The sequence below is a fragment of the Synchiropus splendidus genome, chromosome 14, assembly GCF_027744825.2.
Source record: "Synchiropus splendidus isolate RoL2022-P1 chromosome 14, RoL_Sspl_1.0, whole genome shotgun sequence".
Taxonomy (NCBI): Eukaryota; Metazoa; Chordata; class Actinopteri; order Syngnathiformes; family Callionymidae; genus Synchiropus; species Synchiropus splendidus.
The window spans coordinates 4,210,203-4,225,645 of record NC_071347.1 but is presented as its reverse complement, the minus strand read 5'-3'; the positions used below and the strand labels follow the sequence as shown (position 1 = coordinate 4,225,645).

At 42.2% G+C, this 15,443-nt stretch overlaps 1 protein-coding gene across 11 annotated transcripts in view; it reads right to left on the bottom strand.

The window, feature by feature from the left end:
- The window catches only part of LOC128770486 (suppressor of tumorigenicity 7 protein homolog), a 37,015-nt gene that overhangs the window by 2,037 nt on the left and 19,535 nt on the right, over positions 1 to 15,443 (bottom strand). For 4 of the 11 annotated variants that reach the window (XM_053885010.1, XM_053885004.1, XM_053885005.1 and 1 more), the window contains 13 exons: positions 13,918 to 14,000; positions 8,182 to 8,341; positions 5,918 to 5,972; positions 4,161 to 4,276; positions 4,006 to 4,081; positions 3,524 to 3,678; positions 3,359 to 3,456; positions 3,138 to 3,267; positions 2,623 to 2,695; positions 1,194 to 1,296; positions 835 to 985; positions 670 to 762; positions 414 to 556 (listed from right to left, as the gene is read on the bottom strand). In XM_053885010.1, the coding sequence (XP_053740985.1) occupies positions 414 to 556; positions 670 to 762; positions 835 to 985; positions 1,194 to 1,296; positions 2,623 to 2,695; positions 3,138 to 3,267; positions 3,359 to 3,456; positions 3,524 to 3,678; positions 4,006 to 4,081; positions 4,161 to 4,276; positions 5,918 to 5,972; positions 8,182 to 8,341; positions 13,918 to 13,995 (1,431 nt within the window). In that variant the 5' untranslated portion in view covers positions 13,996 to 14,000. The remainder of the gene's footprint in view (positions 1 to 413; positions 557 to 669; positions 763 to 834; positions 986 to 1,193; positions 1,297 to 2,622; positions 2,696 to 3,137; positions 3,268 to 3,358; positions 3,457 to 3,523; positions 3,679 to 4,005; positions 4,082 to 4,160; positions 4,277 to 5,917; positions 5,973 to 8,181; positions 8,342 to 13,917; positions 14,001 to 15,443) is intronic. The other 7 variants (XM_053885009.1, XM_053884999.1, XM_053885008.1 and 4 more) reach the window with 6 other exon arrangements.

Genomic DNA, 15,443 nt, shown 5'->3' with positions numbered 1-15,443 from the left:
CAACTGAAACAGATTCCCGATCAATCAAACCAACTGGAGACCTTTTATGTTCGGGAGCCTCGTCCTGCAGCAGTGGAGCAAACAACAGTATAAAGTTTGCTGCGGATAAAGTAAGATAAAGTATCAGCACGCAGCTGCTGTGAGGTCGGGCGACATGTTTGATGCCGAGGCTTGTGTGTTTTCCATTTCCTTTACATTTCAACACATTGATGTTTTGTTCCAAAAAAAGGTCTCTCACACCGTCATAACACGCTTCATGAGGAGCTGCGCTACACTGTTCTTCCTCACCTAGCAGCACGGTCTGCTGTAGGGGCGGCAGCGCCCTCCACTGGCTTCACTGACTCAACACACCTATAGATGTGTTCGAGACCTCAATATTGTGAACAGTGCTGTCAGTCGAAGTGTGAACTCACTGCTTTCGCGAACACGCCCATGAGCTCGGGAAACTGGTGTGTGAGCAGAGCCAACATGGCGGTGAAGGAGCAGAGTCCCGCTGTGAAGAGGATGAAGAACGGCAGCTCCTTTTTGGGGTAGACCGACACCTCATGGAACACTGCTTCCATAGGGGCGAGGACAGAGACATGTTAGCGACCAGACGCCTCGGGAAAGCTCAGCCATCCTCACACACACACGTGACTGGAAGTGTGTGTGAGTCAGACCCTCACTTACTGGGTAACAGCTCTCTGTCTGCCGTCTCTGTGCAGATGGGGTATGGGTAGAAGAGGTGACCTTTCTCCAGAGGATATGGGATCATTCTGAAGGCTGCAGACAAAGGACAGTGGTCTACAGACAACAGTGAAGCATGTGACAGTGTGTGTGTGTGTGTTTACTCACTGCCCTCCCAGGTGCAATGCAGCAGGTTGAGCGCCCCCTCCACCCTCTTCCAGTGTTGCAGGTGGAAAAAGGCGTAGGCGATGGCCTCGCTGTCTCCTCTCTTCAGGATGTGTTCTGGAGGAAGGATCAGACTCTTCATCTCCAGCAGATACTGAGGAGGAGGAGGAGGAGCAGAGGAGCAGTGTGAGAAGCAAACACCAGAGCAGAACACCTGCAGCCCAATGCTGGCGAAACAAACACCAATTACAAATCTCGCCATGAGAACTGGGAGTGGAACGGGACACAGTTTCATATTCACTCTTCAGACAGAGATCGGCCATGGAGAGTGATCTGATCAATGTGTTGACCAGACGTCTTACTTTTGGGACGTGCGGGTTGAACTCCACAGCTCTGTGAATTGCTTCTACTGCATTCATCTCGGCTGTGCTCAGCCCTCGCCGGGAAGCTGCCTCTGGAGAGAATCTGTCCATCAGACACAAAAAAGTACATCAGACACCAGTGGGGCTGCTACCACGAATGGATAACCTGGAGATACAATAAAAAAAGATGTTAAAATGGACAACACAGCTGAGTTCAGCCTGGAGCAGACGAAGAGGAAAGACGCTTGGAGACAAGTTGCTCCATGCTGATCATGATGTGAACGCGCACGCTGCGTTGTTAGCGACAGACTGCTATCACCCAGTACACATGCTAGCGAGTGATGTCAGGCTGCGCAGGCTCTTGTGTCGCGTCTGACCTAAGTAACCAAATCCGGACTGCGTGTGCGGAGCTGACACCTCCGACGGCAGAGCTGTGCCTGAGCACATGCAGAGGAGCGAGTGACCTCAGCAGACGCAGCCCTCCGTGGCCACTGTCAGTTCCATGACTTCACATTTGAAGCATCCTAACCAGAGGAAATCACTGGTTTCCACGTGTGAGAGAGACGAGTTTGGTTAAATCAAAAGGCGTCTGCCACCTAACTCACAACCCAAAATAGAGCTCATGAATCACAGTTTAATACGTGTCCTTGCTGGGATGTTTCAGCATCTCTGTCTGCTGAAACCTCTGTGTGAAACACATTTCCCAACCATACATGATAAGAGAGCAGAACACTGTAGGGGATCGGGTCGGAGAGCCATTTTTAAAAACAAATGTTTCACCGAATATTTGGAACTGTTGAGTTCTCCAACAGCTGCATTCAAGCACTCACCACTTTAGCTCTGCGAGATATCAAACGTTGTCTTGGACAGCTTTGGCACCATCTACTCACATCCACAACAACCTCGAAAGCTTCCACAGATGGAGCCTTAGAAACGTCCCAGCAGGACAAAGAGTGAGGTCCCAAACAAGAATCCCTCCAAAAGTCTGGCAGCACGAGACTGCGCCCAGCTGTCCCAAGATCAAGTCACGAAAGGCCATAACCATACACCTAAACATACGTTGTTTAATGCTTCACTCTGGTATTACCTGTTACATTCAGCTGAGTAGAGGAAGAGGGAAAATGAGAGTTGCATATTACTACCGTTAATTATTGAAAGATAACCGTAATAACGGAAATCACTGACATCAGGTGAACAGAGAAGTCGCTGCCCTGTCATGAAGGACATCCGTAGCGTCTCGGGGGGGATAAAAGCAATGACTGCTGCCCTTCACTGAGACACGGACTGATCAGAGCCGGACAACTGTGGCTGCCCCACAGCTCAGGAATGCTGCACACAAGTCTGCGAGGACTTTCCCCCTTGGTGACATTCTTCTCACAGCAGCGGCGGCTTGTCAGCAGCATTGTTGCGGGAGGAAAGTGATACTCACTTGTCTGATACCGCCCTGGCTTTGAGCAAGGCTGCTGTGTAGCATATTGTTGCAGATTTGGGTAAACTAATATCTGTGGAGGAGACACAAAGACACATGAGGGGGCTTTAGTCAACGTTTGGAATTACAGTTGGAGCTGAGAGTGACAGAAAGAAGTTGGACTTGGCACACTGCTGAGTTTGGGTTTCATGGCTCGGGGCTGACACATGACATGTTAGAGGAGGGTTGTACCCTGTTAGGCTGACGTATTGCTCACTGTGCCACAATATCAGCTGTCACTCACACCAGCCTCACACTCTTATTAGGAATGTCTTACATCCTAAACAAACCGAAGCTAAACTACCCAAAGTCCAAGCAGTTAAGTCATCTCTGTCAACTTCTCTCTACTACATACATGAACATCAGCCTGGAACTCACTTCATTAACTGTCTAAGAAACAATCATTTTCCACGTAAAGGAACACTACAGGGAGGCCCACGATGGTGTCCCCAATACGGTGTGTATGTGTTTCTCACCATCATATTTGGCTAGAACTGCCTGTACATCGGCATAGTTCTGGAGCTCCAGCAGAGATTCCAGCAGGTTCTCGTGGATGTTGAACATACTGAGGAGAGGGAACTCCTTCATTAACTGGAAAACACACAACTGTTGTTACATGTAATACCAGGAAGGGGGAGACACATGCAAGCATCAGCAGACAGTAACCAGTGTGCAGAGGAGTGCGCATGAGACTTACATCTCTCATCATCTTCACTGCTTCTCGTGTGCGACCAAGCTTTCTGGAGCACATGGCCAGTCTCCTCTTTATATAAACCAAGACGTTGGTGTCCCGTCCTGGCAGACACAGACAATGGTTCAGGCTTGGACATGGATTGGAGATTTGCAGAAGGACTGTACTCACTGTGCTGGGCTTCGTATTGTGTACCGTGGTGCTGGAGCTGCTGGCTTCTGCGGTAACAACCCTCGCCAGCTTTGAGCGCTTGTTTAAATAAACGCTCTGCCTCCATGATGGTAGTGGCCTCCTCTTCTGCTAGGAGAATGTACGCCGTAGCACAACTAAGGGAGGAGAGGGCAGAAACAGAGATGACGAAACAGAGCACGCTTCAGAGAAAGTCATGTGTGCAGTAATCCAGCTAAGCAATATGCTTTGTGATAATGGTTCTTATTCGTTCACCTTCATTTCCCGAGAATGAAATATCGTATCAGCCTACATTTAATGCATCACCCACGAGACAGAGACTGAGAACTTGAAAAGAGCCTTTATGTTTTGAAGGTTGTGGTGTGAAGTAGAAAACAGTGGGACTGTTGGCTGCTCAGTTTGAAATGTAAACATGATTAGACTTTTCTAAATGATCCCACGCATGACACACAGAGCCAACCTACTCTTCTAGTTCCAGAGCTTCATGCGCAGCGGAGATGCGAGCTTGTGGGTTCCGCTCTCTCCAGGCCTTCTGCATAACTGAGGAACGCAGAGTGAAACCTGAATTACGGCATCATCACATGCAGGAGGAAGATGCTCCACTTTCAGGAAAACTCACTGGCGTCGGCCGGGCGCAAGTGGTCCGAATCGCAGGTGAAGAAGGTCTGGTGGTCTTGTGCTGACAGATTCATGTCGTAGTATGTCAGTGGCTCTCGACCCGTCACCCATGTATACCTGAGTGATGAAGATGAGAAGGAAAGAGGCTCAGTGCTGCATGACTGCAGAGTTACATGACAGAGACACAGGCAAAGGGGAGAATATAGACTCCGGAAAACCTGCCCAAAACAACCAAGCAAGAACAACCCAAGACCTTTAAATGCGCCTTAAAAATGGCCAAAGTTTCAGCCATGAAACTGCACTTGAGGGGATGACGAGAGAACAGAAGTGGTTTCTGAGAGCGAGCGGTTCTGCGCAGTCACTTGAACTGCGGGGACATCCATTTGATGTGAATGAAAACAACAGCATGACTTCCAATGCAAAAATGAGAGGCTGTTTACTTTTCTTTTGAGAGGACAAGTGGTAAACACTGTGTAGCATTTACAGTATGGCTCTTAAGATTGATACGCTTGTCTGGCTGGACTCCAGAAACTGGCAGTGTTTGGATGGATCAACTAAACTGCGTTGATGTGACAACCTGGCATTAAAAGTGTAAATCAGCCAAAAGCTAAAAAAGTCTTGCATTGATGTGATATATGATTAAAAAGGACAGTATGAAAAAAAACCAAATGTTTTTTGGTTAAATTGTTCTTACAATTATTACGTTTCAAATCTAATTCGCATCATAACTGCCTTTCGTCACCCTACCAAGAGATTAACAAGGCAAGGAAACAGAATGAAAAAAACAAATCCTTTCAGATAGGTTCTTACTTTTCTTCACTCTTCCTTGGTATCAATCAGAGCCAACGTGAGGTGCTGCCCTTGACACATCAAGCTTTAAATGAATTTGCTACTACTTTCTTTCAACTCTCAGGAAACCACATTTTTTTGTGGCAAACTTTCACCCCTGAATTTGGACTTTAGACTGGCAGTAGATTAAACCTAATTTTTAAGGCTGTCGGGAGGCCAAGAATCCTTTTTCAGCGTTCTTAACCAGATCATTCAGTCAGTTGGCTTTACGCAGTTAGTTGTATGATGAGTAATGTTCTACTCTTTATTCATGAGGGCAACAGACATGAACAGTGAAATAAGCTGGAGAAGCTGGTTCCTCTGTCGCCACCAGGAGACAGGAGTGAGCTAAGGCGGTTGATAGAAGGACCAGGTACTGTAGTGAGAGTAGCGCTGATGAACTGTGGCAGATGGAGTGCACCTTCCTCCATAGACTCACCCACAGGATCAGGACTAAATGCTTCAGACACTCCTGGGAGCCAGTTGCTCACAGACTCAATAACAGAGCAATAACAGTGTTGTTACTAAACATCTCAGAAGCTTGATGACGCAGAGCAATAATATAGCAACAATATAGTAATTCCTTCTGACTAATAATCAAACGCAAACTAAACAAAACTAGGCTCTCATGGATATCTCATGGATATATCAGTTTGACATATTTAGATCATGTGAATTTAGGTTAATGATAATGAATACATGCTGTGAGAGGAACATCATTTACGTTCTAAATATACATGCACAATTTATCTTTATTGGCTGAAGGTCACAAGACAGTACAATAAATGGTTTGCAGAAGAAAACGAAGGGAAGCTATGGACGGAAGCTATTTCAGAAGATGAGAGGAGAGGGAATACAAGGCTTAAGAAGAAAGAGAAGCAGAATTAGAGGAGTGAGGGGGAGTAACAGGAGTTGCAGGCTGTCACTCACCGATTATATTCAGCTCCTCGAAATAAATTCAGCGGATTTCTCCAAACTTTACATTCTGCAGGGAGATGGGGGGAGAGAGAAGGAGATTGTCAAAGGAAAATTCGACACTGAGCCTTCTTGCTTTACTTCAAAGAGCTTCCTGCTGCTGCTGCGTGACATCGCACTTCCACCAAAGTGAGAGGTTTCACCCAGTCAGCATTGCGCACATCAAACACCATAACACGTCGTCCCTCTCTTTTGGTTTGCAGGCACACATTTTAGGATTGATTTGAATTACGTAATTTCATAATCGGCCCGAAAGTGGACCTTACTGATGATCTCACTTATTTCATTCACTGATTCTCATCATCTCAAGATGTATCATTTAAACACACTAAATAAAGAAAATCATAAGCAAGATGAAATCCTTTAAAGAGACAACTGAGGATTTGTCATGCTGTTCATTCTCCGCCAGATTATCAATTGTCTTCAACTCCACCTGTGCTCACAAGACCAACCAGATATCTCTGATACATCATTCATCAAAGTGTGCCTGGAATAACATCACTATTCAACATAAGAGCAGAGCACAAGAAACTGTTTCAACCCATAGAAGCAAAAAAAGCAAGAAGATAATAATATTTCAGCCTGTCTGTGCAATGTGTGTTTAACACTTAAACAAAAGGCAGTTGACTGTAACCTGAGAGTGTGGTTATAAATCACTGTTATTTGGAGGACATGGGGCAATACAACACTTAGAAAAATGGCAACAATATTTTATATGGCACCCTTTATAATAGGCTATATTGGCACAGGAGCGACTGGCAAATGTGATTTAACAGGAAATAAAAAGTGCTCAAGGGGTCATTGTTCCAAGGACAGACATCAGATCTACTTTAATCCAACAAACACTATGGATCCGCATCAACAGTAAAATGATGACCGTATTAAGACCTCACAGGGAAAACAGCTCCAGTAAGAAACAGGCAAAAACTGACCATCCAAAACTGCCGTAATGTGAATACGCCGACAGAAGAGGTGCAGCCTGGAATATAACTCATTATACTGTCAAGATGTCGTCCAGCAATTATGCACCAGTATTGAAGAGCTTGTTGTATCTAGTCCTACAAGCTCCTTAATCAGGTGCACCAATTAACACCACTGTCCTCTGCAGCTTTAATAATGGAGTGTTAGTCAGGAGCAGTTTAATCTGAAACAACCCGTCAGTTCCTTCCATTGATTTATTTCAGCACACTTAATCCTATTTGGCTCCATGTTGGCTAAGAGTGGACAGACACAAGCCTCGGCCAGCCATTTTGAGCAGTTATGGGACGAAATATGACTGTTAAAAATGTGAACTTATTTGTTAATGACTTCTCCTATTACGTGACCTTAAAAAAAAAATTATCCCGGGAACGCCGACTGATTCTAAAGCATAAATGTTTTCTGCAGTGCAATTGAAGGATTCCTATTTGAGTTCTGGGAGCAAACACATGCATCAAGACTTAATATATATATATATACTTCGCATAATCAAAACAACGCATCTGTGGATGAAGTGAAAAGATATCAACTGAGTTGATCCCTAGAATAAAAAAATGAAGATGGTAAAGAGTGACTTCTAAAGTAGCGAGCCATTTCCCATCTAAAGGCAGAAGCGATTGATGTTGATTCGATCCGCCATGAAACTTTAAAACCAGGGCTGGGAATGAGCTCTCATTTACTGTCAATGTTCTTGAACAGTGGTATAAATAGAATGTGCTATGCACGGCATATAAGCACTGTTCCCTAAAAGACGTAGCAAACATAATAGAAATATTTATTTTATTTGTTTGAGGTTCAGTAGTGGGACCCAGCAACTATACGGTATACGCATCCTCCTAAGCAATAAAGCTGCTTTGAGAACATTGTGTGTTGATGTCGGCAACAAATAAAAACCACTGAATTACTTGCATTGCTTACTTACAGGGTTTGGACAAAATAATGGAAACACTTTAAAGCGTTTTTTAGCTTTAAGGTGTTACCATTAAAAAGCTTTAAGGTGTTTCCATTATTTTGTCCAACCCCAGTAGGTTCAAATAAAAAGTGTGCAAGCTCTAAAAACCAGATAATGAACCCCAAAAAGAGAAGGACTTATGACTATAACTTTTCTATAATGTCACCAAAACAACAGAAGAGAAAACACAGCAGTGACTTCATTAGCTAACAATGCAGCAGCAATAAATTACACATGATAGGTTTAATGTAATGACATATTTTAGACTTGAGAACCACCGATCTCTCACCAGAAACGCTTTGTCGATTGGAATCAGCATCCCCGTTACTGCTGTTGGAGTTACTCGGTGTGCCGCTGTCCACTCCACCCAGCAGGGGGCGCAGGTGACTCACAGACACCTGCTCTATGAAAGATGTTCCATACTTCCTGAAGTACCACCACTCAAAGATCTAGAGAGGGAGATATGACGAAGACAGAGAAGTCATTGGTTAGGTGTGAAAAAACTTCAGGGATCTCAGGGTAATAACACGGTTAACATTTTTGCTGTCTCCTTACAGATTGTCACATTTCAAAAGTCCCTGAAGACAGAACAAATGCAGTGAGGAAATATGAAAAGAAGACATTTGTACTGCGTGTGAGATGCCGCCTCTCAACAAAACACTGTTCTCTACTGGTCAGATAGGGCAGAGACAGGCCTGAAATCAGTGAAGTGGCTCCTCCATTAATCTGGGTGTTAAAAGTGTCCCTGAGCAAGACATGGACGGCTGCCCTGCTCCTGATAATGAAGACCGGAGGTTTGAACAGTTCCTGAAATAGTCGTCGTGAATGTGTGTCCGTGTGTCTTTGTGTACACCAGCAAAGGAGGGACATTATAAAACACTCTTGGCTCTCAGGTTAAAAGCACCTTGCTGTAAGTGCACTCCATTTACCTTTGAGCTTTTGCTCCATCCAGAGACTAATTCTAAGACCTGAGTCATGGCCCTTAGCCTCCCTCTGCAATGTATTGAGAACATTTGCTTGATCAATACAAAGCAAGGCTGTTAGAGCAGCAGGAATACAATGCGTCCACTTATCAAGCCCGATGAAACCCATGTTCTGATTCAAGGATATCGCATAGTGGTTAGCAACGCCAGTATTGTCGCCGGAGTAACGCCATTGTGGTTATCATGAAGATAGCATAGAGTTCTATACTCAGACGGGCCAAATGATGAATCTTGTCTCACCCCTAAACCATTTGCTGCAAATAGAATGTACGCCTGTCAGTCAGAGCACTCATACAGAGACCGTGTGATCCGTCTCCCAGATTGGTAACTGATTCTGCTGTTTCATTGGGGTTCACGGTATAGTCATGTCTGTAATGTGCTGTGGTGCTTTTGTTGCTTGGATTCTGATTGGAAACCCTGATTTTTGAGAGCCATGATGAGACAATTAACATATACATTATAGTGTTTTTTAATTGACTCATAATCAAAAAGAAATCAGAAGTTACATTTGCATGAAAATGTACTGGGTTTTTCTTTGTCGCTAAATAGCCATTTATTCATTTCTAAAATTGTCTTTTTCGAACAATTATTTTGATAAAATAAAAACCAACAAAACGAAAAAACATTGCACTGCATTATATCCAACTTCCAAACAAAAAACAACAATGACTGAAGAACAACAAAATAAATTGGAAACGAATAGCAAATTTCCCGATGTGCCAAAAGAAAAATAAGCTAATTTCAATGACGAGGTCCATTACGTGCAGTTATTGACTTCTAAATGTGTGTTGCTCCGTACATAAAACCTAGCTTAAAGCACCACATACAGGTTTAACTAAGGAAGACAAATATAGAATTAATCCTGGAAATGTTACATTTCTTTAAGCTGCAACAAAACTGTCCACTTTTCAGATGTGAAAAAAAACCCAAGTGGCATCTCAGAATGTCACCAAGAAAATGGCCTTAACTCTGCAGATTTATAAGCAATAAAGCATTTGTGGAATGTGCTGGGAAAACTAGCTGTGCCCTTTGAAAAACATCTTGCTGTCCTTCATCAGACTGGTATGTAGAACGGCCACTACCAATAATTCTTCTGGGCCATCCACTTGTAAATATCCCAGAAACATTATTTTAAGAGAGTCCCACATGCCAGAACAGCGTAACTGGGGAACTAAAATGCCGAAAATATATTTACCTAATCTTAACAGTGGTAATTTATTTTCATCCTAAATGTTTTCACATGCTTCAGGCAAACTTATTACACTTTCAGTTCTATTTAGAAGAGATTAATGGAGGAATAATATGATCACTACACTGCGTCACAACATCCCTGAGTGTGGTGCTCAATATTAATCCTCAGTAACAAGAGGCGTAATGGCCTACAATCGGGAGGAAAGCAATAGGTATGTTAGGGAAAAATCTATTTCTATGAAAACAGGAGCTGAATAACATTAATACTGAGGAATTAAAATCACAGTTGTTCATGTGCTTCCCTTCTTCAACAATTTTAAAAAACACAGAATGAGCAATAATAAAGGAAAACCACTAACTCTGTAGTTTGATATCATGATACTGCTACATAGTGGACCATATTACATATGGACAGAATATTATATTGTGCATAAAATTGTATGAAAAAAAAACATAAGTGAAGAGAATTTCAATAAGAAGTGGTCACTTGACCTGCTGAACCTCAACTCTTAAAGGACTAAAGGCTGCTACAAGTCGACAAGCATTTTTTAAAATTAATTTTGCCTTTCAATGAATGAGTCACATTTTAACAGCAGAATGATCTAATTCAAGTTCAATTACGTACACTTAAACCGAAAGATCACAGTGGAAGAGCTACAGTGATGAGTCTTATAACCTCAAGTGACAAGTCAATTTGAGAATAAAAAATGCCAAATGGGGACGTCAACAACAGCACAGAGTATGATGCACAAGGTTGTGTAAAATGATGCTGATAAACATTACAGATGTTATTAGGGCAGGCCAATTGCATTCAAAGTTTATGTAGTCACCAAGGCACCCACGCAAGAATTCAGTGAGCCACTTTTTATCCACACCGATGGTTACATTTAGATAAAGTGCAATGTCATCAACCTTAAATGGTGATTTTTACATTTAGCTGATGCACCAGAAAGACGTGTGTGAAGATTAATGGCACAGCTGTAGCTATTAGTCAAAGGTCACACCCATTGTGTCTGTCTCCATGCGTATATTGCATCCACGAATAATTATATTAAAGCACCAAAAGTGCTGCAGGAGGAATCAGAACTGCTATGAGAATGAAAGCCAAGAGCAGTGAAGCGATGCCAACAAAAGCTGAAGCTTCATTAGATTAGAAGTGCTTTACTTTAAAAACACAGCACTGCCACAGCGCGTGTGCATTTCATTTTCAGACAAAACCATTTCCTCTGCACAAAGTTGCAACCAATCAGTTACTGGAGTCACTACGAACAGGTAGGGCCAAAACATTGACGAACAAAATATTTTTCTTCTTTTGACTTATCCGGTCAGGCGTTCCCATAGCTAGTTTCCTCCACCATAATGAATCTTGAGCATCCGCCCTAGTCACACCTATTTTCTTCACACCCTCCTTTATTATATCCATGAGCCTCAATGGCTGCCGTCCCTTTCTTTTTCCAGTAACTATCATTTCTAACATGCAAAATGTTCCCTGTCAAACTTCTTCACGTCAGCTGTCCTTCTGATGTATTGGTTTGTCTAGTCACCAAACCTATTTCACGTTTTTGTGTCAGAACTACTGTCTCTAAACCATGCACCATGGCAGGCCCCACTACTGTCCCCCAGAGCTTTCACGCTTGCTGACACTCTTCTGTCACAGATCACACCTAACAGCTGTCTCCACCTCTTCCACCCAGCTGCACTCTCCTCTTCATTTAGGGATGCGCCGATCCACAAATTTTCACTTCCAACCCCAATACTGAATTTGGATACCTGCTGATACCGATACTACCAAGACACATATACTTGGAAGGTAAATAAAATACAAGATACTTCATTTAATCTGGCAAATTACATAGACTCGTAGCATAAATTAAGATTTTCCGACTAGCATTCATTTGATATCCAGATGCAAAAAAAGCATATTTCTATGATTTAATGTCAGCTTTGCCGTTTGTTGACATTCAGAAGAGCCTCTCTCATCACCACTCTTTCATCCAACTCACAACAAGCCTGAGCAACCTCTCTCTTTGTCTGACACCTGCAACTCCAAATACTCTTGTGTGTGCTCTCCTCATCTCTCAGCTCATCCCACTATATATTTGTTTCCTCCTCATTCCTGATATTCTACTCAACCACATCCCTCCACCACTATGCCTCCCTACTTTCCATTAGGCCTGCACGATTTGGGGAAAATATGAATCACTATTTTTTAGCCAAGAATTCATATCACGATTCTCTGTCACGATTTTTTTCTTGTGAAATATGAAGTTTATGGCACACATAAACCATGACAAAACAAAGTTGCAGCAGCAAACAGAGAACGTTTGAGGTGCTGATAAAGATTTGTGGAGCCACGGAAGATGGAAAACACGTCTTGCAAATCACTTGAGATTGACGTCGTCATCCGGTTTGAATCCAAAATACAGCCACACAACCCAATGCGAGCCTTTTTTTGAAACAAGTTTGTTTTGAGACTGTTTTGTGGGCCGATTCTCGTAGCGAGTTCCCGTTTCGTCATCCATATTCCTTCAGTTTCTGTCCTGTCCCTGAGCTATCCAATCACTGCCGCGTCCACGTTGCGAGTGAAACATGTGACTACAAGGCGCTTTGTCGTTGGCTGAAGGTGAAGCCATGAGCAGCATGGGAGCATTGTGACAGCTCTGCTTGGGAGCGTAAATCTCACAAAGGAAAGTACCATTTGTGATGCAAATCCAGTCGGTTTGTAAATTAAATGCGAATTGAAATTCATTGAAACTTAAATCAGACACAAGGGTGAATCGAAATCATGATTTTTGAACGATTTATTGTGCAGGCCTACTTTCCATGTTCCTTAACCACTTCTGCTGTGCTTTCCAGCTCCTCTGGTAACTCTTACCGTCTATCCAGTGCCTATGTCAACCTCGTTCTGAACAATATACTTAGACAGGAAACACAAATAACCTTTGGAAATATAAGTTATGACTCACAATCTAAAGAAAACTCATCTTGAATCAAGCTCTCATTAAATCTCACAATATGACAATCATAAAAAAAACTGTCAAATGCCCTTAGATTCCCCTTACCTTTTCTGGATAAGTAAAGAAATATATATCAAGCAATGACTGTTAAAAAAAGTAAAAAAATGTATTTATTAGTTGTATTGATTCTTTGTTATCTGTTCTTAATGTCATCTGGAAATTACATTGTTGAAGCAATGATTATTCAAAAACCCTAAATAACCTGAACTAAAAGTACTGAAGATGCAAATTAACGAACAATGATTCTCTTTGGTCTCCAGGGCTGGAGGCTTGGGTTACTTAAAAAAGATGTTAATCTGAGCTCGAAATAATGTTGAAGAAGAGCAGTACATCACGTAGAGAGATCAGAATTGTTACTTCCCATGGTCTCCAGCTCCACAACATCTGAAAACTGACACCAAAACAAAGCTGCATGGGTAGAGTAGGCGTATTTTGTTCATGTTGCTCAGCAGATGTTGAAATATTAACACAGGATCACCGACACTTCTCTCGTTAGTTGCCACAAAGCAAGAGAGAACTCAGAGCAATTGCCTTCTCAGACAGCCACTATTTAACCCTATAATAAAAATGAGAACAGTGTGTGGCATAGCAGACACAACAAGATTACACTCATGAAACCAATATCACTCAATAGAACACAACAGCAAAAATCTTGAGGATGGTCTGCTGCGGAATGTGACAAGTTTGTTCTCAAATTTGCCTCCGTCAATATAACAAGAAACCAACTGATAAAAATCAGATTGTCAAGAAGAAGACAAGTCAAAAATCTTTAAGGATATCAACAAGCACTTAATGGTCAGTCATAAGGGAAACAAACATAATAAAGGCTCTTACCAATATGAGGCCTGATATGAGAGAGGAAGTGCCAGTCAAAGCCACGTAAAACTTGGGTGTCAGGGTGTTGAGAAACATGCTTACTGTAGAAGAGACAAAAAGGGAGATCACTCAGGTTATTAGCTTTCACTCAATGGAGAATTCTTCAAATATATTTGTCGATTAAAATGCTGCATGATTGTACAAAAACTAGGCCAGGTCTACAGAGGGGGAACTAAAGGCTGAGTGGGGGTGGGGGGAACATCAAGAAATTCAAGGACATTTGTTATTCAGTCATGAAAAAAGAATCATCTCTATGTAGCACAGAACACTTCCCGAAGAGATGAAACTAGAAGCGAGAAACATATTAAACATCATAGTAGACTGAAAGGAATGCACAGAAAATGAAAGAATGAGGATAGACACACACCACATTAACAGATGGTAAATTAACAATAAATAGAGCAGAAAAAGTGACACTGGTATCAACGTTTGACCTGCAGCGGGTGATACCAATTAAAAGCTAGGAAGAACATTACATGGTCAAATCTGGGAGATGGATTGAACAGATTGTCCAAGCGGCAGACTGTGAAATGGCAGGATCAAAATCATTAGCAGGTCAGAGGATTAATGCTGTATGCATCACAACGATCCATGATGATGATCTTGACAATCCAACAAAAGTGCAAATTACACCAGAATAAACCTAAATTACATACATTTGCATGCATATTTAATATTTTTTAAATCTAAATAAAGACATTAAACAAAAGCAAGCTCATTGGAAACAGTCCAAGACTCACTACAGTTGTTCTGCTAGTTACTATTTACTACTGGTTAAGATAATGCATCTGGGAAAATATTAATTTCATCCTTTGGTTTTTATGCTGGAGCATCCAACCAGCATTACATTTGTAACCAACCAAAAAATGTTGCTTGATCAAACTTTTGGGAATTTCTTCAGGTTAAATTCAATGAAGACAATACCCAATAAACACCGGAAAAATAACCTACATCTCAGCATAAACAAATTTAAATGAATGTTTCAAAAACAATGAATGGAAATGGAAACCGCATTTAATTATAATACATTGCGGCAATTGCTGGAGCAGGACGGGCTGTCATGCCAATTTGCAGAGAGTCGCACAGAAGATGTACTTCGTCGGACAAAGAATCTTCTCAACTAAACGGCAGACGCACACAAGCACACAGGCACACAGACACGTGTGCAAACTAAGTGCAGCTGGACATCCATTCATTGCTGTGAAGTGGAGACTCTTGTCCGCAAAGAAAAGGGGCTTTTAGCTCACTGGGTGCTGAATTGGTGTGAACAGCTGCTGTCAAACTGACAGTGATGTAGAGACGCCTCTGTCCGACTGCTGGGTGCAAATCATTACATTTTAATATCAACAGATTTTTTTTTTGCCAACCTCAACCGCATTTAACAGCAGGTAGCATGAGGTATATCGTTGTTGCAAAGCCGGAAAGACAATGCTGCGTTAGAGGCAAAGGCATATGAAAGAATTTGAATAGCATGTTGTACTGTA